This window comes from Euprymna scolopes, chromosome 23 (assembly GCF_053919585.1).
Source record: "Euprymna scolopes isolate OS-2025 chromosome 23, ASM5391958v1, whole genome shotgun sequence".
Lineage (NCBI taxonomy): Eukaryota > Metazoa > Mollusca > Cephalopoda > Sepiida > Sepiolidae > Euprymna > Euprymna scolopes.
This window is the reverse complement of record NC_136504.1, coordinates 55618843-55646203: the sequence shown is the minus strand read 5'-3', so window position 1 is coordinate 55646203 and position 27361 is coordinate 55618843. Positions and strand designations below refer to the sequence as shown.

The 27361-nt window shown below is 32.8% G+C and overlaps 1 protein-coding gene across 1 annotated transcript in view; it reads left to right on the top strand.

Moving 5' to 3' along the window:
* Positions 1-27361, top strand: part of LOC145245907 (uncharacterized) — a 141867-nt gene that overhangs the window by 39095 nt on the left and 75411 nt on the right. Inside the window, exon 2 of the mRNA XM_080107647.1 lies at positions 7781-7995. Within this exon, the coding sequence (XP_079963773.1) occupies positions 7781-7995 (215 nt within the window). The remainder of the gene's footprint in view (positions 1-7780; positions 7996-27361) is intronic.

Genomic DNA, 27361 nt, shown 5'->3' with positions numbered 1-27361 from the left:
CGAGTATCGACTATGAGTTGGAGGGGTTGGCTGGAGTCAGATTTCTTAATCTCTAAAGAATCAACAGACAGTCTGCATATTTAGTCATTTTCACTCTATAATTCATAACACTCAATGATCACGCATCTAAGTTAAAAAGTCTGAATAAAAAATTTTTTAATCCTTGGAGTCGTCTGGATTTTATACTTTCCAACTCTGCAACCCTGCTATCAATAATAAAAACAAAAAAAATGACATTAATTTCTAAATGATGACATCTATCTCGGGTTGCATAAACTAGCTAGCCATTCATGATTCCACTGGTAAAATCAATCATTGGTTAGAGCACATTGTATTTACAATGAAAAATGTTTCTGTAGTAGTAATTCTACTAATGCACTCGCCTCCAAAAGCAGAAAGTCTGTTCTGTTTGCTGTCAACATACAAGGGTTGGAAGAGGAAAAAGAAGCAGCGGTAGGCGTGGTTGGTTTTATGGGAAAGAGGATGAGACTAACCGTGAGAATTCCCAAGATTTGAGAGGAATAAAAGACCGAACTCGGACGGATAGGCGACGGTGCTTTTGCTCAAGCCGAGAAAACGGTGAGAGGAGAGAAAAGTCCCTTCCCAAAGAAAGTTCCGGGTCAAAGTGAGAAAGAGAGTGAGGCTGAAAGACCCAGCAGTTTTCAGTTTCTTTGGAGTTTATTTCAGGAAACGGACCCTGGATTTTAGTAGATCTTTTATATAGTGCCATAATCTTTGCTTTCTCACTTGGCAGGTGGGAATTCGTCTCACAGGGGTGTGATTTTACACGTCCCATAAGTTATTTTATAGGCCAGCAAGAGCACTTACCTACTGTTCAGCTCCGGCATACCAGATCTTTGTAGGGGACAGAGACTACATTTTAACTTTGTTGTTAACTATGCTGACAACAAAGTGAGAATACTAAAAAGCATACTAGATAGATGAATGTAAAGTTGTTTGTGGGTTGCTAAGCAATGGAAGCAAGAGGAAGTTCCATCATGCCAAACTTGCAGTTGTATTACCATGGTTGCGATTATGATATTGTTAAAAGCTTAGTCTATACAGTTAACTGATTATTTCATCACTGTGACTACATCATGCTCAAGCATTGATTCTCACCAGATTACGAAAGTTAAACAATATTGAACTTGATCAGTACTTGGATGCATGCCCATTGAATGTCGTGAGTTAATGAAAACGTTTAAGCAAAGCTGAGTCTATATTAATTAGATCACTCTTACTTATAGGTCTAATATAGGACTAATAGGTCCTGCTCTGTCAACCAGATTTTATCCCTTGCCCCATTGATGAAATGTTGCGTCCCCATGCATGCTTTGCATATATTTTAATGGAAGGTGTTCCGACAAACTTAAAGCCCTTGAATCTCCTCAACGTAAATACCCCCGACAAGCAGCAAAATCTCACCTCTACACTGTAGAGATCCCTAGATGCTGGAAACCCTTCTACTATAATAGTTTCTCCCCTCGGACTGTTAAACTTTGGAATCCCCTTCCAGATCCCTGCTTCCCTGACTGTACTAACATGCATGTTCAAGTGTAATGTGAACAGATATCTTGCTGCTCAACTCCTTACATAGTATCCCTACAAATTATGTCCCAAATACATCGAAGTGGCACTGTGCCTTGTTAGAGGTGAAAAAGCAATAAAATAAAATTTAAAAAATCAGCGATCAGTGTCTTCAGATTGAGCAACTAGCTCGCATCGTTACATTTGTTGGCGTGACGATTATTAAGTGACTAGCAGGAAGATGTAACGTAGATTTGGGGATTTAATGAGGAACAATACTATGCCTCTTTTTCTACTATGCTTATAATAACACCATATTACTCTTTTACTGCACTACTCCTTCCTGTCTGCGTTTCATCTCCTACATATCACATAAGTGAGTTTTATCTCCATAGCTCTTCTTAGAGGACACATAGAGGGACACATAGATTCAGAATCAATTCCAGTGTCTTCCCCAGAAAATTTTATACACGGATACACTTTTAGTTTTTATGTAGGTTTTCTTTTTATGGGAACACAGGCATTGACATCTGTATATGTATTATATTTAAAGACTTAAAAAGAATCAGAATCTGGAATTTAGAATAGAATCAATAATTGTATCGGAATTTAAATTCTTGATTCCGATTCTTTTTAAGTGTTTATCTAATATATAAACGGCTGTCTGTCTGTCTCCATATTTTTAAACTCTATCTCTTCCGAGACTAAAAGTCACAGAGCTGCGCTAGGGGCCTCAAATGATTGGATTTTTATGTGTCTTTAGCTGGTTAAAATTGTTTTTAAGAGGTCAAAAATGGTCAAAATTGAAAAAAATCGTTAAACATTTATTTAGTTTATTTTTAATTTTTAATCACTTTATATGTGTGTCATATTGGCATTGTGGTAACGTCACCAGCTTTGAATGCTACAGTTTCAGTTTCGATTCTAGCATATGGCACCTAAAAACTTCGTTTTTTTTATTTAAACTTTTGAAATCACGGCACTATAATAATATATATGAAATCTGGACAAATTCAAATATCATATTTAAGCATATTTTATGCCCAGGCAAAGCTGGACGCCCCACCTCCCATTAATAAATATATATATAACTAAAGACTTTTTTCTTTATAATTTTCAGATTTTTTTTTTTTTTTTTTTTTACATAGGAATCACCACTTATCAAGGCTCAGAGACCACTCGAGGATAAGGGTTAAGAGTGTCAATTGGACAATATAGTAATCGTTAGTAATGGAAATTCGGTAAATTTGTTAACTTAAATTGAACGGCTCATCAAGAACTTGTTTACGTTGGACTTGAAGACAATCAGATTGTAGTCTGCTGGAAAGCAGGAAAACGGAAGACAGTTCCACAAGCGTGCACTCCTAGAAAAAAGCTTTGTTTATGAAACCTACATTTAGGTTTAGGCACAGATAAAGAGTGGGAGGAATTATTGATGGTGTTTTCAGCTAGACAAGTGTTTCTTGTGAAAGTTTGGCGAGGGGGGACTATAGATTAACCATCAGTCGAACACTTGCCATCTCGTAGGACATCTCCTACGAGGCTACAAAGTCTATTTTGAACTCTATCAAGGCAGGACAAGTCCTTTCTAGCAGCTCCTGCCCAGATGTAGTAGCAAACATGTAATATGTTCATATATGTTCGCAAATGCAAAAATACAGTGGTGGTGGTGGTGGGGGGGGGTGATCTATAGATTTAAGTTTTACGGGTAGTTTAAAATCGATAAATATTTACTATTTTATCACTAGTACTAGTTAAGGAAAATTTTGCTTTTCACCCCCCCCCCCTCAAAAAAAATAAAATAAAATAATTTCTTGGCATTGGAAAATAGACACAAAATTTTTCAATACTGATTTCAACACCCCCAAAAAAGTTATAATTTTTCTGATTCCTGATTCTGATTAATGGTCCCAACACTAATATATTTATATATATATATATATATATATATATATATATGAGAGAGAAAGAATGATAATGTTTTATTTATTTTATATACCTACAGACACTTAGTAGCAATACACATGAAAACATTGAAATAGCTTAAAATATTTCAATATTGGTATACATAGAAAAAGCTTGATGAGCTAAAAAAAGAATCTTTTTAAATTTTAAAAATCTGATTAAAATTAAGGAAGTTATGGCTATTTTTGTGCCTCACACATTTGGATATTTCCCCCTCTTTAAGACCATACACTACTTTTTCAGTAAAAATGTCATATCTTTGTTAAAACACAAGACTAAGCAATGAAACTTACCATATAAGTGTATTTTTGTACAAGGAATCAGAATATGTAACTGAAAATCTCCCAAAGTTCATGGTTTCCAAATAATCTGCAGTAAATGTGCATAAATATGCTGCAGTTCCTTAAAAATGCCATGTATCCATAAACAGAAAAGAAGTTGGAGAACTCAAAGTTGAATTGTAATGTGCTTTATGTACAAAAAACTTAAATCTAAACATAGGACCATTTAAAAATGAATATATTGCAATATTTCTTTGATATTATTTTAGATTAACACCTTCTGTTTAACCCCACCCAACCCCTTCTGACCACCCCTCCAAAATGTGATTCTACCTTTTTAGGAATTATGTATGAAATGCCATGAAAAACTTTAATGAAAGATAAACAAATAATTTTAGAATTTAATGTAAAATAATTCCCCATTACAGGTCATTCTAGCATTTTAGGGCAGTTAATTGGGGGGGTTTTATGGGAGATAAATCCTGTATGCTTTTTGTTTTATTTATTTATTTTTTTTTTAAAGACGATTATGTGTGGTTTTAAGAGGGTTTCTATGCAATGAGAATATGGGGAGGGTTGCCATTCGGACTGAATTAATTGTAGGGCTAAGCTTGACAGAAACAAAAACAATATTGGGGGGGGGTAGTTTCACAAAAATTTAATGTAAAATAATTCACCATTTCCAGGCCATTCTAGCATTTTAGGACAGTTAACCAATTTATTTTTTATGTGCATTTTTCTTTAAGGAAGGATCTATTTTTTGTTTGTTTGTTTTAGACGCTTGTATGTGGCTTACAGAGGTATTTTGTGGGGGGGAGGGCTTGCCACTCGAACTTGGTGTTATTGTTAGGGTTAAAGAGTGTTTTAGAAAGTTATGTGTGTGTGTATTCAACAGGTAAATAAGTCAGCAAATGTTATATTTAGTTTTAATTTAATAAGAAACTGCGTTACGAAATTTCGAAGAAAATTCCATAAATTTGTTGATTTCTATTTTCGAGGTTGAAGGTGTTTATTCCATAGGCTGTTTATACTACGCTAGAGTAGGTGGTAAAAATACCTTTCGCTTAATAAGTAGAAAAAAAAAAACAGGGTTTGTATTACTGTACACATAGATCCGAAAAAGTTATCAAAAAGCAGATACATAACAAATAAATGTTATCAAAGGCAAGATAAGTTACTTTTCTACCTAACTGGATATGTTTTTAGTGTTTTTATTTAATGTAACATGTTTATTCAGCTCAAAAAACATACAGTGCTTACCGATGTATTGGAAAGTTAAAAATGGCGTCCGACTATCTCTTTCACACGGTAAGTTTGGAAAAATGAGTTAAAAATAAAAAAAAACTAGACAAAATACTGTTAAAAACCCGCCGAATATATATCCGCCTATGTCACTATAACATATATTGAGCGAGTTTCTAACGGTATTTTGTCTGTTTTTTTATTTATAACTCATTTTCCCAAACTTACTGCCTCAAAGAGAGAGTCAGGCACCATTTTAAATTTTCGAATACGTCGGTAAACACTGTTTTTCGAGATGAATAAACATGTTACATTAAATATAAACACTAAAAACATATCCAGTTAGATAGAAAAGTAAATTATCTTGCCTTTGATAACATTTATTTTTTATATATTTGTTTTCTGACAACTTTTTCAAATCTATGTGTATAGTAATACAAACAAGATTTTCATACATCTTTTGATTTTGAAAAAACATTTGTGGCTGTTCGCAGTAAAACATTGTTTTAATTCGCTGTTCAAAACTAATGCAATGAATAAAAGTGCATGCAAGGTATATATCTACAAAAGTTTATTTTGTTTTTTTTAACTATGTTTTTAAATTTGACCAGAAATGTGAGAAATTATAATGGATTCATAATGCCAAATTGGTTGGGACTGTTATTATACATTCTGAAAACCGTATAGTTCTAAGTTAATGTTATTCTGATAACAAAATAGCTTTAATTAAACATATCAGAACATTTATATTCATATTTTCATGTTTTTCTTTCTTTTCTTTTTTTTTTACATAGGCATCACCACATTATCAAGGCCAAGGGGCCACTGAAGGATAAGGGTTAAAGAGTGTACAGTAGAAATTGAACAATATAGTAATCATTAGTAATGAAAATTCGGTAAATTTGTTAACTTATATGGAACGGCTCATCAAGAACTTATTTACGTTAGACTTGAAGACAACCATATTGTAGTCAGCTGGAAAGCAGGAAAACGGACGATAATTCCACAGGCGTGCAGTTCTAAGAAAGAAGCTTTGTTCATGGAATCTACGTTTAGGTTTAGGCACAGATAAAGAGTGGGGGGAATTATTGATAGTGTTTTCAGCTAGACAAGTGTTTCTTGTGAAAGTTTGGCGAGGGGGGACCATAGACTGAAGCTCAGTCGAACACTTTCCATGAAAATAACGATACATCAGAGACAAACTCCCAACATCTCTTCTGTGAGATAGAGGTTACAGGGAAGAGAAAAGGACATATCCTACGAGGCTATGAAGTCTATTTTGAACTCTATCAAGGCAGGACAAGTCCTTTCTAGCAGCTCCTGCCCAGATGTGACAACAGCATTCCATCCTTGGATGTACCTGGCTCTTATATAGATAGAGAATTGCATCAGCAGTGAGATATCTACTGGATCGATAGAAAGATCCCACCATTTTTCCAGCGGCCTTCGCAACAGATTTGATGTACGTGTTCCATTTAAGATCAGGAGTAATGAAGCCCATTCGTTCGTGAATAAAAATTAAAGAACGCATGTGATTTACACTGTACTATGACTAATACTACAGCTGCTGCTGCTACTAATACTAACTTAATTTGACCAAACTCAAGAAATAGAAACATTTTTTTTTTTCGGGTAGGTCCTTTTAAATTATTATCAATTATCGTGGTTCTACTCAACATAGAATAATAGTTTTAATTGATAAAGATAGTAAAAAGAATGATTTACTTACTAGTGGGTGTCTGATTAAATTTTTTTTTCAAAATGTTCGATACTCGTCATATTAAAGTCTTATTTTTAACACGACAAAAAAAAGAAATGGTCAAAAATATTTCGGACACTTGACAGTATTAAGATTAACACCTCTTATGATTTGTTCCCAAATTTCATGCCGAAATTCTTCATACAATCATGGTATGGGCCTTTAGAAAACAGGGAGGGTCATTACAAAACCTTACCGAAAACGCCATTTTATGACGTTCACATTTTTATTACTTTATTTGCTTAAAACTCTTAAAATATATAATGTACATTCATATTTATTAATTCATTTGAAAGTATATTTATTTCTGAACAAAGCAGTAGTAATTTGAAGACTTGAAGTGCTTTGGTTCGAAAAATATGGCTATTTTAGTAGAACTACCTTGAAATCTGTAATTATCCAAAGCGTTTTTTTCGTCTGTGTGTATTACTAACACTAGTGTTTCATGTCTATGCTGTCATAAGTGTAGGAAGTTATAATTACTGCCAGGCGGGAGATTTAAACCCAGTCATAAAGTCTTCCTTGACTTCGTAGGCTGGCATTATTCCACAGGCCACCAGAAATTAACACAAGAATTAAGGGAAGTATCTATAAATTCCAAATTAGTTGGTATAAACAGTAAATAGTCAGAATGTATTCAACAACTGGCAGTCAGAACATTGCATTTGCACTTAGGTTGACTACTTTTTCTTAATTCCCTGAAGAGGGCTCAACTTTATTTTTTAAAGGGACTTTCTAATGATAATATATTTTTAAATAAATATTAAAGATTATTTTCCTACATACAGACGTTAGTGTCTCATGCTTATGCAATCATCAGTGTAGGAAGTGATAATTACTGCTAATCAGAAGTAATGTATATATTTGTCAATATGTGTGTATGTTTGTATATATAATATATATATATATATATATACACTCATCGATGTGTGTAGGTATGCCAGTGTGTATAGTGTATTCTGTCGATTTTTCATCAACGTTTTCATGCTTTTAAATTTTATTGCAGGCTGCCAGCAACTATGTGCTGTCACCTGATGCTGAGGTATTCATTCCACAACAATATAAGGCTGCTGCAGCTCCTGTGCTGATCCCTAAAGATGCCCCCATCATACCTCAGTCGTACCATGTACTGGCCGATGGTGGCGCCAAGCATCCAAACAGGATGGGCAGTAACTACACAACACCAATACACGCAGATGCATGTGCAGTATTAACAAACGGGTAAGTTTAACAAAATCACTGGATATTCAAATCAATTTATTCAAACAAGATATTTGAACAGTATTAATGTTTTTTTTAACTAAATTAATTTTAATTAGTATGCAAAATATCGAATGACTTTGTGTCAGACTTCTGACCCTAAAGGAAGTCAAATATTTGGCCAATTATTTGAGAAACAATCATTTGAATTTTGGGTTAATAGCAAATCAGAAGAAACGTTACACATGATCACATTATGTATGTGCATACCTTTTGAATAATAATAAAAGGAAAAGATGCACTTGTAAGAGCATGATTTTAGTGTGATTCACATATACGGTGATGCCAACCCCTTACCCCTCCAAATGCCACCCATGGAATCTATTATATAAATCTCACCTGTCTGTTTAAATGTATGTATGTCTGCCTAAAACTTTCGACAGAGGTGACGGATTTTCATGAGATCTGTATCGTTTTGAAACTTGACACTTCAGACGACAAATATTGAAAAATTAGCTAAAAACATTAATTCCGTCACCCTCAACTGGGCACTTTTCTACAAGGAAGGGGGGGGGGCTATTTTTTTGCCAATATTTTCAAGTCATCCCCCTCTTTTTGATTGACTAAGCTTAATTAAACCTTTATCGCTTCCATTTTGACGATGGCAAAGATGAAACTTTTTTTTTTTTTTTTTCCACATTCTTTTCTTCCTTCGCAGTACAGGTTTGAGCCTGCCTGCCTACCTACTACCACTTTTCTTGCTCAACACACACCTCCAAACACTCGGGCAACCAGGCTAGTCCTAAATAAAATCCATAATCTTTTCTGCAATCCAACCACTTTTGGTACAAATAAAATTTTAGTCTATGGATGACTTTTTTTATCGGCATTTAATGATATAAGAGGACTATTGATGGGACGGTTCCAATATTTTCCTGATCCCAATACATTTACTGACTCTGTACTAAGTTCCTGATTCCTATTCTTTATAATTTCCTAAAGTGGTAATTTTTCGTGATTACTGTAAAAAAACAATGTTAAATGTGCATGCATTTTCTCAAACGTCAAAATACACTTGTTGGAGGTGATCTATATTACTGGTAGTTTAAAATCAATAAATATTTATTCTTTTATTATTATTACCAGCAGTGGAAGATTTTGTTTTAAATGAAAGCAAATAATAAAAAGATAATTATAGGAATCCTTTTTCATGATTTTTTCCAGGCTTTGTTTTGAAATAATATTTTCTCTCTGTTTTACTTGTTACCTGTGAATTATTAGCAACAGTACAGCTGAGCGACAGATCTGGACATCAGTGAATTATTAGTGACAGTTTTTTTTTTTTTTTTTATATATCTGGTTACGTCATCATCTCCGCCGTTCCTAACTGATTTGAGATAGCATAACAGATTTGGTTGCTATGGTAACCAACAGCCAATCCCCCCCAAAAAAACCTCGCTACGTTCCTTACATTCTGAGAATTTTTTAACGGTAATTTTATTATAAATTTTGTTTTACTGAATGAAAATTGAAAATTTTTTTTTTTCAAAATATAGCTAAGGTAAACTGTAAAAATTCTTTGAACCTTAGTCGCAAAATGAGTGAGCAGTGAAGCTTTAAATCAGTTCTAATTTTTTTTTTTTTTTTTTTTTGTACATGGAGGTCACCACTTATCAAGGCCCCGAAGCCACTCGGGCATAAGGGTTATTGCGTGTACAGTAATCAATGGGATAGTATCGTAGTAATTGTTAATATTGGAGATTTGATAAAGTGTCTTAAGGGGGCAATTCATCAAGAATTTGTTTATGTTGGACTTGAAGACATCAAAGTTGTAGTCAGGTGAGAAATAGGCAAGCGGTAGAGAGTTCCACAGGCGTGCAGTTCTAAGAAAGAAGCTTTGTTCATGGAATCTACATTTTGATTTAGGCACAGATAAAGAGTGGGGAAAATTACTGACAGTGGTTTCAGCTAGATGGGTGTTTTTCATGAAAGATTGGCAAGGGGGGGGGCAGGGATTGGAGCTTGGATGAGTACTTGCCATGGAAATAACGATAAAACGAAGACAGGCTCGCAACGTTTTTTCTGTGGGAGAGAGGTTGTAGGGAAGAGAAAAGGGCATCCCCACTAAGCCACGAAGTCTGTTTTGTATTCTGTCAAGGCAGGATAGGCTGTTTTTAGCAGCTCCAGCCCAGATGTGGCAGCAGTACTCTATCCTTGGACGTACTTGGCTTTTATACAGATAGAAAATTGCATCAGTAGTGAGATATCTTCTGGAGCGGTAGAAGGATCCCACCATTTTCCCAGTGACCTGGGCAACAGACTTGATGTATGTGTTCCATAAATGAATAAACTAATACTTAACCATATATTCAAACATGGTAATGTTTGACTGATAATAATATTAAATGAAAGATGAGAAATAAAACTTTATATCATCAAAACCATAAAGAAAAGTTAAGGAAAATTTTAAAAATACTGCTTTAGGCCATGGTATTTTGGAGCTAAATGCTTCTCATTAGAAGAGAAGGGTCAGAATTATGAAAAATGCAAATATAGAGAAAAAAAAACTGGCTTAATGGCATTTAGAAATGAAATGAGAACAAAGGAATAGGATAATATGGTAAATAGTTATTAAAAGTAGGTACAACATATAAGAGTAAAGGTAATATTTTAAAAAACTATAGGCCACTATAAAATAATTGAGATCATTAAAGAAGAGTCAATAATAAAATAAAGAAAAAAATGTGAAAGATAGAAAAGAAAGGGAAGACAGAAGGAGAAAGAAAGATGAGGAATATGAAAATACAAAAAATAAAAATATATCTAGATAAATAAATAGTGCAAACATTGGTGAAGCATATTTTCCTGTCATTTTTGATGTTGAGTATACACTAGTACAAAATAATATACAATTCAATGAAATTAAAGAGATGTGTTTATTTTTCATCTACTGATGAGTCTTAGGTTATCAAGACCAATAGCCACTTGAGGATTAAGGATAATGAGATGGATTGTAATCATTCAAATAACATCTTGAGAGAATTGAAAATTTTTAATGCAATAGACAAAATTTGATTACTTATGAGAATGGTTTATGATAAGTATTTTTTTTTTTTTTTACGCTTTTGGATTTGAAGACAGTCACATCATAACTAGCAGGAAAGCAGTCATGTAGTTCAACAAATGTGAAGTTCTTGGAAAGAATCTCTGTTCATGGAAATTCTGTTTTATGTTAGACAAGGGAGAAAGGAAAGCTCTTTGAAGTTAAGTTAGGAAGACTGTTCTTAATAGCACATTTGTAACATTTTAGACTCACAATTGAATTTAGTAGGGTTTTTTATTAAAATTTTTTTTTTTTTAATTGCATTTTCACCCCAAACAAAACACAGTGCCACTATGATGTAAGGGGCTACTATCGGGAACATAATTTGCAGGGGTACTGTGTAGGAAGTTGAGCTGCAAGATATCTGTTTACATTACACTTGAACTTCTGCATGTCAGTACAGTCAGGAAAGCAGGAACCAGGAAGATAATTCCAAAGTCTAGCAATCCTAGGGAAGAAAGTATTAGAGTAGAAGGCTTTCTAACATCTGGAGATCTCTACTGTGTAGGGGTGGGATTTTGCTGCTTGTTGGGTTTGTCGGGGGTATTTACGTTAAGGGGGAGGGGGGTACAAGGGCTTGTAGTTCGTTGGAGCACCTACCATTAAAATACTTGTAAAAAAGGCAGAAAGATGCAACATTTCATTGATGGGATAGATTGAAGTCTAGCTGACAGTGTTGGACCTATTAGATAGGTGTGTCGCTCTTTTGAATCCTGTCTAAGAACGTTGAATTCTTTCACATCATAAACAAACTTAGCAACTATGCCACCAACAAAAGATAATTAATTTTCTTTGATTCATATATATATGTAACACATTTGTATGTAAATTTTATAGGGAAGACATTTAAAAAAATTTCCGTGTTTGCATTTTGAGTATAAATATGCTTGCAATATTTGTAATAATACTATAATTTTGTAAACAATGTTTCAGAACTTTTTGATGAGGATTGATAATTTGAATTATTTGGACTATTATTCTCATCTTGTTTTTTTTTTGTTTTTTTTTTTTTACAACATTTCAGCCAATGTAATCTTAGACCTTCATTCGATGCATAATTTTGAACTTTAACATCTTTGTTGTACTTTGAATTATAGGAACTAGCATTTCAGCCCGGTGTTGCCCGGGTGTTTGGAGGTGTATGTTCAGCAAACAAAAAAAACAAAAAACTGTCCATTTTTTTAACTTTGTGTTTAGACCAAAAATTGGCGGAGGAGTTTGGTAGAGTTCTCAAAGGTCAAATCGTTGAACTTTGACCCCTTAACAGCCAAATTTCTGGCCGAAAATGGATTACAAAGATTTTCCCAAATCTCCGTACCCTGTATATCAAATTTGGAGTCTGTAAACTGAAAATTGATAGTTATTGCATAGAGAAATGTACACAGACACATACACACAGACACGTTCACTTATATATATATATATATATATATATATATATATATATATATATAGATTTAAAACAAATTCTCAAGTTTTTCAAGTTCAAAAACATGCACACCTGAAGAAGACCGAACATTACATTGGCTGAAACATTGTAAAAATAACGCGTTAGATGGGAATCGTAGTTTGAATGATGCACATAATACATTTGTTTTTTATTTTTACTGTTTTCTTTTTTCAAAAATCTCAAATAATTTGAACCTGATGACTTCAGAAGAGTAAATTTTGACAGTATAAGGAGATGTATGCAAAGCATGAGACTGTGTTGGTATGGCCATGTTGAAAGATGGGAGGAATTTTGTGATTAGTAGATATAGAATAGTAAGGTTGCAGGTTTAGTTCATGAGGGAGGACTAAGAAAAACATGGAAGTGATAAGAATAAACTTTAAAGATGGATAAAGACCTGAGCCGAGATAGGTTGGTTTGGAAGTCCATTTCTAAAAGTCACCTTACATATGCCAGCATAAAAGTCAGATGTTAAACCAAATATAATTTTTATCTTTTTTTGTTTAGTGTAAACATACAAATAGCTTGAACATGTTTATTCTTAAAATTTTAAATGCCAAGTTCTTTGGTATTCACAGAAATATGAGGGTGTTCTAAAAATAATGTCTCCTATTTTTTTATTTTTTTTATTTCATCCAAATCGATCAGATGGGATTGCAAATTGCATTGTTATAATGACCAAACTTGTGCATCATGATCTGAAAATTTCATCTCTCTGTTGCAGATATTGACAGTGTGAGATTCTAAAAAAGCAACCCCTGTCATGGACATAGGTCAGAAGCAGAGATGCATCATCGAATTCCTGACAAAAGTGCATTGGGAAGGGAATGGTGGTGACTATGTAGAAAAATAAATCCTAGAGCACAAAAGATCGCTCATTTTAATGGTATTACTCCCATCTTCATAGCTCTTCAACTTTTTGAATTAAAAAAAATAGGAAACTTTACTTTTGGAATAACCCTCGAAATTATCCATGCAACATTTCTCATGCATCATATTTATAAGAGTAATAAATATTGCACGTATGTAGGTCTCTCTCTCTCTCTCTCTCTCTCTCTTTCTGGTCATGTTGACGATATGGTGGTGCCTTTCATTTTTTTTGTTGGGGGGGGGGGGTCTTTCTAATTTTTTTGTCCTCTCTATCATAGTACATTTGCGTCAAGCATGTGATGTCTAATAATTGGTACTTTCTTTGTATGGACCTTAAGAATAGAATAATATAGTCTATAATTATTTGCTAGAAAACTGATAAAGTCAAGATATTCATTGTGTATATATTTCAGTCTAGATTTCTTTCTGCGTAACTCCCAGTTTAACCTTAGCTGAAAAAAAAAAAAAAAAACGAAACAAATTTTTAAAAAATGTTAGATTTAATGTTTGATTGGCAGATGTTAGTTTTGGTAGTTTTATATAATTACTTGATAATGTTCCTAATTTTTGTAAATTATGTAGATTAAATAAAAAAAATAAAGGTAGGTAATCTGCTTAATATTGTAATTTAATTGGTTTGAGTTCATTTTGGGACAAAATTGGAGTAAAATACTTATGCCCCAGATAAGGTTTGAATTTATGACTTCTCTAATGCTAACCAATTGAGCCACCTCAGCAATTAGAAAAGTTTGATGTTATTAATTACATAAACCAAGAACAAACAGCTTCCATTTTTTTTTCCTTTTCTCTTCTCTCTCTCTCTCTCTCTCTCTCTTCTTTCTCCTTCTCTCTTCAAAGTCATCAATGAATATCGAAAAAAATTATTTATTAAATTTGTGGGCGAAGTAGGGAATAAGGACCCTGATCGACTTGACTGCAAAGAAAGAAAAAAGACACTTTTTCCTCGACACCTGTTTGACCTTCAACTTTGCACACACATTGGCTCTGTAAACAAATATCGCGGCAAGAAAATATTTTTTTTAACCAAACTTTGTATTAATATATATATATTTTTAAATAATAATGAAAACGAGTTATATTCTTATATCGCAACAGTAAAACTTTTTAAACAAAAGTTTGGATTGTTTTTAAAATAAACTAAATACAAATGAGTTATTATATTGCAACAGTAAAACTTTATGGTAATGTCCTAAATTAACATTGGTAAAAACTTTTCAGAAAAGGTTCAAATTTAAGTAAAAAAAATAATGTATACAAAGTGTATTTCTATAAAAATAAATGAAAACACAAAATATTAAAATTTTTATACATGTTTCACCATACAAGATTGTGATTGTTTTTTTTTTTTTTCATCTCCCTATTCACATGTTCATATCTTCAAAATTATTTTTATTGATAGTTTCATGTTTTTAAAATTATTTTAATTGATAGTTCCAGGTGTCCAAAATTATTTTTATCGATAATTTTATTGAAATTTTGAAAATGTCAAGAGTTAGTAGACCTTTTGAATTGTCAAATATCGTTTTAATTATAACCAAACCAGAGTTTGTATGGCAAAATATATATAAAAATAACATTCTTGGACATAGTTCTATCCTGTTTATACGTTTTTTTTTTTTTCATTTATTTTTATAGAAATACACTTTGCATTCAATTTTTTTGCTTGAATTTGAACCTTTTTGAAAAGTTTTTGCCAACGTTAATTTAGGACATTGCCAACCTTTTAAACCAAACTTTGTATATATATGTATTTAATATTAATAAAATTGAGTTATATTATTATATCAACACTAAAATGTTTTTAAATCAAACTTTGTATTGCTTTTTTTAAATAATAAAACGAGTTATATTATTTACTTGCGACCAAGATTGATTTTTCTGAAGAGTGCGTTTATATATATATATATATATATATATATATTAAGTAATGTGATTTATAATTTAAAAGTTTTAAAATTTTTAAAATTTAAAAATCAAAATTTAATTAAATTAAAAATCAGTTTCATAAGAAGGAACAACAACAAAGTCAATAATAGTCAGATAATTGACTTTGTTGTTGTTCCTTCTTATGAAACTGATTTTTAATTTAATTAAATTTTGATTTTTAAATTTTAAAAATTTTAAAACTTTTAAATTATAAATCACATTACTTAATATTGAATTAGCTCTAGGACATTTAACTATCGAGCTTATTATATATCTAAATTACAACGAGCATTTCCTGTATTTTAATTAAACTAGTAATTTCACTATTACATTAAAATACACTTAGCTCTTTAGACTATTATTCTAATCTCCTTTAAATTATATATATATATATATATTTACATAATTTTTTACAAAACATTTTGTGGAGAACCGGATCTTCCCTATATTAAAAAATCATGTAAGAATTAAGAATCAAGGATGTTTTGTTAAAAAAGTTATATAACTATTTAAACACACTCTACAAAAAAAAATCGATCTTGGCCACAACTAAATAATTTAACTCGTTTTTATTACTATTTAAAAAAAAAAAAAAACAGTCCAAAGTTTTATTTAAAGTTTTATTGTCTTGTTAAAATATTATAATTCGTTTTTATTATCATTAAAAGTATATATATTAATACAGAGTTTGACTTAAAAAAAATTTATGGTCACGATATGATATAACTCGTTTTTATTATTTAAAAAAATATGTCAATACAAAATTTAGTTTTAAAAAATTTTCTTGTTGCGATATTTGATTACAGAGCCAATGTGTGTGTGAAGGTGAAGGTTAAACCAGTGTTGAGGAAAAGGTTTTTTTTTTTTTCTTCGCAGTGAATTTGGTCAGGGTCCTTATTCTCTACTTCGTCCAAATTTTTATCAGTGTTAAGTGCCAGTTTGAGAGTAAAGCTCCTCCCGTTTGCAGATGGAAAAATTTAATGGAGGATCTGTGGATGAGAATTGTCAGAACTTTATTTGCAACCAATGTATTCTATAAGATTCATTGAACAAAAGTTGCTATTTGACCAACAGGTTCTCATCAAATATGATTTTATACATTTCCCAATAGAATTAGTGTATAAGCAACCACAATACAAGTCAATATGTCAGGTATTACCCTACCACACCCACACCTACGTCATTTTAGTCATCAGCATAATATGTCAAGAAAGGATTATCCTTAAAAGGTCCACCCATTGATTGATAGCATTGTTACAATATAAGTTATCTAACCTAATATATAAAATAAAGTCGGTCTATATTATTTCTTTGTCATCAATAGCTTTCTTTCTACAAAATCAATTCTGATTTGCCAGTTTTCTTATGTGTCATTGCAACATGTTAAGAAGGTTAAATAGTAATTGAAAATAATTCCTTTCAGAAAATACATTTTGTCCAGGGTTGGAATTATTGCCAAATGGCCACCATTCAAGGGGATTGGGAGGTATTATACCTATTCCGCTACTCTCTGTCTGTAGTTAAAACTAAATGCAAATTCCATGAACAAAGTTTATTGCCTAGAACTGTCTCTGGAATGCTATACCGTGAGGTTGCTTTCCAACTGACTACAACATGGTCATTTTCAAATCCAATGTAAACAAGTTCTCATTGAGCTACCCTCTTAAATAATCAATTTCTACCTCTACTGCTCACAGACAATCAAACATTCACTAAACTTTACCCTCAAGTGGCCTTCGAGCCTTGATAAACGGTGACTCCTTGTAAATAAAAAAAAAAATAATAATTTGAAATAATTCCTTTTAGAAAATACTTTGTTCAGGTCAGAATTATTTTCAAATGGCCGCTGCTAAAGGAGTTAGGAGGTAACATACACTATTTTTTTAACTCTTCTATTTTTTTTTTTTTTTTTCACATCTAGTCCCCTACTTTCCTCTAAGAAAGACCGGGTACCCTTGCTAGTCTATTATATTGTCTTAACACTGAAATTTTTATTCCAACAACTTGTTTTTCTATAACCAGTTTTGAAGTCTCTAACTACTAAACATATAGAAAAGATTACAATCTCTGCTATTTATTGTTTAGTACTTGTAAATATCTACTTTGGATTAGCCGAGTAATTTTAATAAGTTGCGTAAGAGGTTGATGATGACATATTACCAGTGACAAACACTTAAATCCATCCTCTTGTCAATGACGCAATGACTTGATCGGTTGACTACATCTATTAATTCTCCTATTACTAAAGTAGATTTCTTAGCTCATCTCTTAAAAAAACAAAAAAGAAGTGTATTTATCGATCACATTTTTCTTTATAGATTTCTGTCTGTCGGCTAGACAATTGGTACGAGAGGATGACATGGTATAAAAAGCATTCTTTGCTCTCTCGTGCATTTAATTATTTAAAAAAAAAAAACAGATAATTATTACTCTGTATAACAAATCAACTAATTTAAAGGATAACTAGTGAAATTCCTGTCAAATTTGTGATAATTCATTTGAGGATCATTTTAATTAAATTTTGATAAAACAAAATTCAATCGTATTATCTGGATTCTTCAAACTATTCGGAAGATTCAGTGGTGAAGCGTCCTGAAAGACGATAGATGAGAGATTCAGGCTAATGTTGTCTTGAATGTCATTTTCACGTTTCGGTTGATGTAACCTTCAACCTTCTTTAGGCGTATCTGGTTGAACTTGGGAATCTGGATAGAATTCCCGAGTTCAATAAGATATGCCTGAAGAAGGTCAGAGGTTACATCAACCGAAATGTTGTGAAAATGACATTCAAAATGAGAATGATAGTCCGAAGAATCCAAATAATGCGAATAACCAATCCTCATCTCAAAAATTGAGAACCAAAAGTTAATGTTTTCTCTTTACGAATATACTACCTGACGTTGCCTGGGTTGACATGAAGTTCTGTTTGGACACAGCTGCTATACTAAGGGTATTGAGCAACCCCCACAAAAGAATAGAATCGCCCCAAAAAAAAGAAGTAGGTGACCACTTCCCCACTTTTTGTTTGTTGCCTGTGCGCTGGAAGCCCCCATACCTCTAAAAAAAAAAAAAAAAAAAAAAAAAAAAATCAATCAAAACAACTTTTCTTTCAATCAAAATAGCAGCGAGTGCCCGTGCGACCGCAAAAAAAAAAAAAAAAAAAAATTAGCCATGGTAATCAGGCTCGAATCTGAAATGCGAAAGAGGGAAAGAAAGGAAAAATGTTACTGGCAAACACATCAGACCACAACAACTTATGACGTCATGATGCTGCAAAATAACGTTTTTAAACATGCTCTCAGTTTGATACGTGTGCGTGACTTGTAAAAATCTTGACGCAAAAAGTGACCCCGCTCTTACAAGAAATGGTCCAGTTGACCACCATAGAATTGAATTAATCTTTTTTCTAATTTTCAGATAATATGCGTCCGAGGGATCGCTCTTCCAGATGGTACCAGTTTCAACCTGGTTCGATATGGTTAACGAAAGTTTTTAGCGAACACACACATAAAAAAAAAACAATGTTTGAGATTCATATGATAGACTAGCATGGGTACCCGGCGTTGCCTGGGTGTAGAGTGGTGGTATAATAAGGCTATTGAGCAGCTATCCTCCTAAAAAAAAATACCTACAAGTACCCATGTGAGTGCAAAAAAAAAAAAAAAAAAATTAGCCGCCATAGTCTGGTTGGAACCTGTAATGCAGAAAAAAAAAGGAGGTGAAAAAAAGCAAACATGTTAGCTGTCTGGCCCACGGCACACTTGTGACGTCACAGCCTTCAAAATAACGTCTTTTATATGTACGTCAAGATCGGTAGGCGCATGACTTTGCAAAGATGTGGACGCTAAAAACTGACTCTGCCTTGCGAAAAACGGCTCAATTGATGGTCAAAGAATTAATCTTTTGGACCAATTTTTCGATATTTGTTGTCTGAGAGATTGATTTTTGTAACGATACCAATTTTGTCACATTTTTACAAGACATGCGCGCGCACACACACACACATGTACATTTTGCCTTTTCTATATTAGACTAGCGGGAGTACCCAGCATTGCCCGGGTGTGGAGAGGATTTATGATAAGGGTATTGATCAACGGAGCCCTAAAAATAATGTTTACAAAACACTAAAAAAAAAAGAAAATAGCAGCAAGTAACCATGCGAGCGCAAAAAAAAAAAAGAAAAAGTAAGCAGACAGGCAGGCTCGAACTTGTAACGCTAAGAGGGAAAGGATGTGAATAAAAAGGAAACTGTTTAGTTGTCTTGCCGATGCGAGAATACTAAACCATAATGTCACAAGTGTTCGAAATAACATTTTTTATGTGTACGTTGATGTTGCGAGGCATGAATGAATTTGCAAAAATGTTGATGAAAAAAATGACCCCTCATTGTAGAAAACGTCCGAGTTGACAGTGAAAGAATGGCCAATTTTTGGATATCTGTTGGCCAAGAGACTGAGCTTTCAAACGATACAAATTTTGTCAGTGTTGGTCGCATGTGTTGAAAGTTTTAGCAAGACTTACAAACATGCATACATACATATGCACTAATAGAAAGATGAGATTTATATAATAGACTAGCGGGGGTGCCCGGGTTGACATCTATCTTCAGTGACAAACGTTTATTTTTTAAATGTTGACGTTTTTCGTCTCTATGAATATATAAACAGTGACATTTAATAAAAAAAAAAAATGCTATTTGTCAATGTGCCTGGCATTTATGCACAAAAAATCTAAGTTGAAAAATTTAATGAATCAAACTTTTACCTTGTGTTTCCCTCTGTTTTAAATGGTTAAGCAAAATGTCTAGTTTGATCTCTACTGTGCTATGAATCATATTATAAAGATTCAGTGTTAGCTGTTGAAATTCTGTATGAATAGCGATTTTGCCCAATGTTAAGATTGATTTCATCTGATAGTTATTGCTTCCATTATGATGACTTTTCTTTTTTATTACAATCAGATGATATTTGTAATTATTCTGCACTTTTTCAAAGCCTGCATTTTTAGTCAAAATTTGCTTTTTTGACCAATAGCACATGATAAGCCAAATTTTCTAATTTTAAACAAATTTAGAATGGCAATAATTCTGGGGCTAATTGTGCTACCAAAATAGATTTAATATCATTTGTTGTATAGTCTCAGGACCCCTAGGTTGGGAACAGTCGTAATTAGTAAGTTCCCCGCTGCAACAAAAACCCAGTAGCCGTCTCTTATTGATCGTCTCGTTGTTTAGTTTCTGGCTGTTATAGTAACGGCTAAGACAACAGAGTTATTTCCCCCTTGACTGTGCATTTTTCATTTCTCGACTTTCTATAGCTGTCATACCTGTCAAAATAAAGATTCCGGCGAACCAGAATTTGAGATGCACACCAAGGTTAGACGTAACTCAGCATAACAAATCAAGACGTAAGACACACTGGCTTTTCATATAAAAATATATTTTGTTTTCAAATTATATTTTTCGTTTTACACAGAGATCGTCAATAGTTCAAACTTTAACAGTGTGGCTTACTGTTCATTTCAGTGATGGAGAGGGGTGTGTGGAAACGTTATACTCTCGACAGTCGCACGCTTCCTAACTCTTTCTTCTTCTTCTCTCCTCCTTCTTCTTCTCCTTCTGGTTAGATTCCAAAAATCACCGCTTATATTTACATGATTTTGGCTTGTTTTTTTTTCCAATCCACGCGATCTGTCAATCAACTGCTCGATAATAGAACACGCGTTCTGTTGGTCACGTTTTGACAATTTTTCACCGCCTCCTGACCCAGAATCATCGTGCGATTTATCTTCAGCTGACCGACACGTGAATTTATCACTCATGCTAAATTCTATACATTCCAGAGTTCCGAGGAATGTCATGTTTCCTTGTTTTGTAAACAAAAAAATCGTTGTCCGATTTCTCTGTTTACGACGTAAGCACTTTCTCGTTTCGACTGGTGGACAATCGATTATTCGATGCCCACTCTTTTAAATCTTTTATTAAAGAAGTTTTTCTTTTCAGTTATGTATCGGATGGTTCCAGCCATCCATTGCATAACACATTGTTTATGTTTTGACAAAGATTTATGTGACCACATTAAAAGGTTTCTGACATAATGAAAATAAAATTTTGGTTTTGAATGCGTATTATTAACATTCAGTTTTGTGGAGTTAAGGAATTCGCAGGAATACCCAGAAAACCCCTTTTCTTGCCGTGCACCTCCTATTAACATTTTTATTATTTTGTACTTTTTATCTCTTCAAATGTGGGGTTATGGCTTGAGGATTTTCTTCACATTGTTAGGGTGATGTTTTTTTATTGAGCGAACTGGACTTGTGCACATAACTCATAAAGATTGTGCCTCAAGGTTGTTTTCTCATTAGCTGTAGCTATTCGTTAATTCTACAAGATTGCACTTTTTATTCTTGACACCCAGAGCAGTAAACCTCAATGGTTGCATACAAACTCAGAGAAGGTTAGATCCAGAACTTGCAAAAGAATAAAAGTTGCAAATGTGCAGAAGCAAGAGTGTCATTCGCAATCAATGTTGAGGCCAGGAGGAATTTTCAGTAAAAAAAAAAAAATCCACTTCTGTGCATCAGAACCAGATAGTATATTATTTAACTTTGTCTTGTTTCACTATCAGCTATGACTGGAAGTTAAGGTTAAAAAATTTAATACACACAAAAAGATAAAAAATTATATATAAAAAAAGTAATTTCTTGTATATTGTTTGAAAGATAGTTTTAGATCTTGCTCTTAATTGATCTTAAAGTCAGAATCCAGTGTTGAGATTGAACATCAATGTAGTATCAACAAAATTGAGGATATACCAAACATTAATATGCACAATTCTATTATATGCTGCTTGACCTAGGAGCTGTGCATAAGTTTTCAACATGTAATACCTATGATGTATCTTATGCATTCATTTCAAAACTAAATTTCAAATTTGGATGGTTTGATATATATTTTGCTTCTATTGGAAATAGCATTTTCATTGGTCTATCATTCTTCAGTTTGTAATATGATTTTTATTGGTCTGTCACTCATCTGTTTAAAATAGTATTTTCGTTGGTCTGTCACACATCTATTTCAAGTTACAATTTTTTTGTTAGTATCTTATCCAGGACTCCGGGCAACACTAAGTGCCCCGGCTCGTATAATATACTTATATATCTTCAATCTGAAATAACATTTTTGTTGGTATGTCACTCTTCTGTTTCAGTTAGAATTTTTGTTGGTCTGTCATGTTTGTTTCAATTAGCATTTTTGTTGGTCTGTCATGTTTGTTTCAATTAGCATTTTTATTGGTCTGTCACATTTCTGCTCAAGATAGCAATTATTTTAGTCTGTCTCTTTTCAGTTGTAAATAGCAATTTCATCACTAAACGCATATATTGAATGGATGCATCTTAATAAGCTTCTTTGTCTCATTGTTTGTCATGCCTTAATAGTAATACAAAATCGTCATAATTATACTTGAACTATAATCGGTTTTAGCTTAATTTTCCTATTGCACAATAATCTGCAAATTCCTAAAAACAAGCAGCTTTTTCTCCATATCGTTATATTATGAGACAATATGGTGACATATATTTGACACTTCTCTCACTCTGTTTATAAACAAATCTTTAGTAATTTTTTGCTTTAATTTTTTTGTTTTGTTCATTGCGGCATTCTCCTGCCCTCCTTCCACCTCCACTTTTCTTAATTTATTGCAAGAAAATATTTACACTTTTGCAATAAAAATGAGATATGGTTTTAAAAAATGATTTTACAGTAAATTCGATTGGATGTCTTACGAAATATGGAAATTTAAATCCCATAAGTACTTTTTGACTTTGAAAATTTTTTTAATCTATTAAATCTATACATCTATAAAAGTGAAAATGTCTGTGTGTGTGTGTGTTTATGTCTGTGTGCATTTCTCTACCAAATAACTCTGTTAATTTTTGGTCTAGAGACTCGAGATTTGACATAAGTATTGAGATTTGGGAAAATCTTTTTTTAATCTGTTTTCAGACAGAAATTTGGCTGTCAAAGATCAATGATTTGACCTTTGAAACCCCTACCAAACTCCTCCGCCAATTTTGGGTCTAAACACTTGAAATTTTAAATGTAGGTTACTTAGACATGGGTCAAACGTTTTAATTTGATTGGAGCCCCAAAAAATAAATGTTATGGGGTTAAAATTGGGGTCAAAGTTTTTTAAAAAATTGACCTCTGCAGTCTCTACCAAATTACTCAGTTAATTTCTGGTCTAAACATTTGAAATTTACATAGAGGGTATTCAGAGATACGGCAAGTTTTTTAATCGGTTGTGATTGAAAATTTAAGCTGCCAAGGGGTCAAAGTTCAAAAGATTTGACCATTGCGGTTTCTAGCAAACTACTCAGCCAATTTTGGGTCTAAACATTTGAAATTTATACATAACGGGTATTCAGACATGCGGCAAGCATTTTAATCAGTTTTTAGGCAAAAATTTGGCTACCAAAGGGTCAAAGTGGAAAGAGTTGACCTTTGCAGATTCTACTAAATCCTCCGCCAATTTTGGGTCTAAAGACTTGAAATTTTCGATGTAGGTAACTTGGACATGGATAAAACTTTATATTTTGATTTGAGACCAAAATAATAAATGTTAAGGGGTCAAAATTGTGGTCAAAGTAAAAAAAAAAAGATCTGTGGTCTCTACAAAATTACTCAGACTAATTTGTGTCTAAACATTTGAAATCTTACATAAAGTGTATTCACACGTAGGGCAAGTTATGAACAGTACATAGGGCCCGAGCAAAGCCGGGCTGCACTGCTAGTATATCTATAAAAGTGAAAATGTCTGTGTCTGTACATTTCCCTACCAAACTACTCTGTCAATTTTCAGTCTACAGACTCGAGATTTGACATTAGGGATATTGAGATTTGGGATAATCGTTTTTTATCAGTTTTTAGCCAGAAATTTTGCTGTCAAGGGGTTAAAGTTCAACGATTTGACCTTTTGAAAACTCTATCAAACTTCTCTACTAATTTTAGATCTAAACACTTAAAATTTTTAATGTAGGTTCCTTGGACATGGATCAAAAGTTTTATTTTGATTTGAGCCCAAAAATTAAATGTTATGGGATCAAAATTGGGGTTAAAGTTAAAAAAAAAAAAAAAAAAAAATGAACTCTGTGGTCTCTACTAAATTACTAAGCGAATTTCTGGTCTAAACATTTGAAATTTTACATAAAGGTTATTCAGACATTGGGCAAGCTTTTTAATCGGTTTGGGTCAAAAATTTAAGCTGCCAAGGGGTCAAAGTTCAAAAGATTTGACCTTTGCGGTGTCTAGCAAACTACTCAGCCAATTTTGGGTCTTAACATTTTAAACTTATACACAACGGGTATTCAGATATGTGGCAAGCATTTTAATCAGTTTTGAGGCGAATATTTGGCTTCCAAAAGGCCAAAGTTGAAAGCGTTGCCCTTTGCAGATTCTACCAAATTCCTCCGCCAATTTTGGGTCTAAAGACTTTAAATTTTAGATGTCGGTAATATGCTCATTAATGTATTCTTGCATTTTGAAATGTGACTAAATGTATTATAAAAAACAGATTGCATTGCTAAAATGCAACTATTATGGTATTCCTCGAATATACTCGGGATGCCAAGTAGAATGTAAGTAACTTTGAGAGAGGGTTTATTAAAATCTAGCGTAGTATATAGGAAATAGTACAAGTTAAAAAATAAAATAATAAACGGTGTCTAAATAGTAATTATATTAATACCATAGTACTTTTAACGTACGTACGGGCGTCATGTTTTCCAGAATATAAATTATTTGATTGGATCCTATTTATTAAAAAGGAAGAGAAAAGTTGATAAAATACTATGAACATTAAATTAGTATATAGACATGCAATTTAATGTCCGTAGTACGTTATCATCTTTTATTCTCCTTTTTAATAGATTGGATCTCCCGATTACCGAAGACGTAATGTAGAATAAATAAATAAATAAATAAAAAAAACGATTTCGCTTTTGGGCAGTACATGAAACTAAAATATACCTTCTTAGTCTTCTGGCTAGGATTAAAGGGTAGTATATGTCCTGTCTAAAGATGGTATGATGATATTGTGGGATTTATGTTCGTCCATATAATGGAAATATGTTACAGACTCCTATAAGGATATTGGAGATAAACCTTAATAATCAGATATATTCTGACACTACATTAACTAGATTACTTAGATAAATACTTTAACAGTTTTATAAAAAGGTTACAATAATATCGCAGGGTCACAAATCCACAGAATGCCAAGGGCAATATATTACATATGAAAGATGCCACTGTGAAATTTTTACAGGTCCTGCTAGTACCTATTAAGAAAATAACTCTGCGATTGATAAGAGAGAAAATAATTGTAGGGAAGTGAAATTGCTTGCTACCTTCTGTATGAGAATATGTATTTGAGCGAAGTAGCTTAATCGGAATGAATGTAATAATTATAAAGGGATAATAAATGTATGCAAATGATTTGGAAACGTGTATTCGGAAGTTCTGTAAGTGATTAGATGAAAAGATTAGCATATAAAGTGTTTAATTATTTTCTTTTAATTTTTGAAGGAGTAGGTGAAAAATGACTTTATTTTATATATAAGAAGAAAAAAAATGAGTTGATAAATTATAACAAATACAACAATGTTGTTGGCTTTCTCTTGTCTTGTAAGAAAATGGATCCTCCCGGAAAGATGAATTTATAATTTAAGAAAAAGCTTGCACAATCCTAACTCTTAATTCTCCCAACACTGATCAGAAGCAATGTAGGGGTAATGTTATTTTTGAGTTTTCCTTCTCCTGGATTAGTTGCCCTGTCAAGGCTTGAGAGTCTAACCTTTCATATTTCACCCAGGAGAATGAGAAAAAGTAACTTCACAGACAAAGTCTTTTACAAATTTGCAGCAATTAATGATTCCCAAAGGGTCACTATTTGGAAATGCCAAACGTTCTGACCAAGCTGAATGTTGCTTAAATTCACTGATCTGATGAGAATCTGCATTTCAATGTATTTTATCTACACTGTTTTTGTGTATGAATCAAATGTCTGAAATATCTTGTTAGTAAAACAAATAGCATCAGTCAAATTTGTTTTGTCAGCAACAAATAAATGTCTATTATTTATCAATATAAACATTAGAAAAACTCTGACCTCCTCCCTCGATCTCCTTACCTCTCCTTCCCTCTGCACTTTTCCTCACCTCCCTCTACACCTTTCCTCTCCCTACCTCTCCCTCCTCCCTACAATTCCCCCCCCTACTCCCTCTCTCTACACTTTTCCTTTTCTCTAATTCGCTAATTGCAAATCCATTTAGAGAAGAGACCACCCTACCTCGGAAAATAGGGCCACCTGTAAGCTGTGTGCGGCAATTGTGATGCCTTGATGCTGGTAACTGAGCAATTCTTCCATTTGGGCTTACTTCAGTTAGACGAGAGGTTGAAGAGTTCCGATCCAGTCAATTAGTTGGTCATGTCATGCCTTAGTATCATCTATAAGTTCATCTCCAATCACATTTATTCAATCAGATTCTTCAAAAAATCAAAACCTTATTTCTCTTTTTTATTTTCTTTCTAAATAAACAATAGAAGATGATCATTGAGGATCAATCACATTGAGAACAAAAAAGATTACTAATACCAAGGAGTACTTTATTTTTAATACTAATGTATTCAAAAAGTAATTTTGGGGAGGAGTTGTGTTTTCTGAGAGTAATGTCTGAATCCTCTGTAAAAGTTCCTTCTAAGAGTACTGCAATGTATTCTCAGAATATAAAATAATTATCTTACCTTTAGAACTCTTTTTGACACTTTTATTTGGCATTAAATAAACCATAGATGGTTAATTTGCTGTAAACCAAACCTACACTTACATCTCTCTCTCCTCCAGTCTCTTCTCATCTCATCCATCTTTCTTTCTCTCTTGTCTGTCAGCTGACTCCTTCATGACTCATAAATCAATACACTTGAACGAGCTGTTTGTTTTTTGTTTTTTCTTCTATGA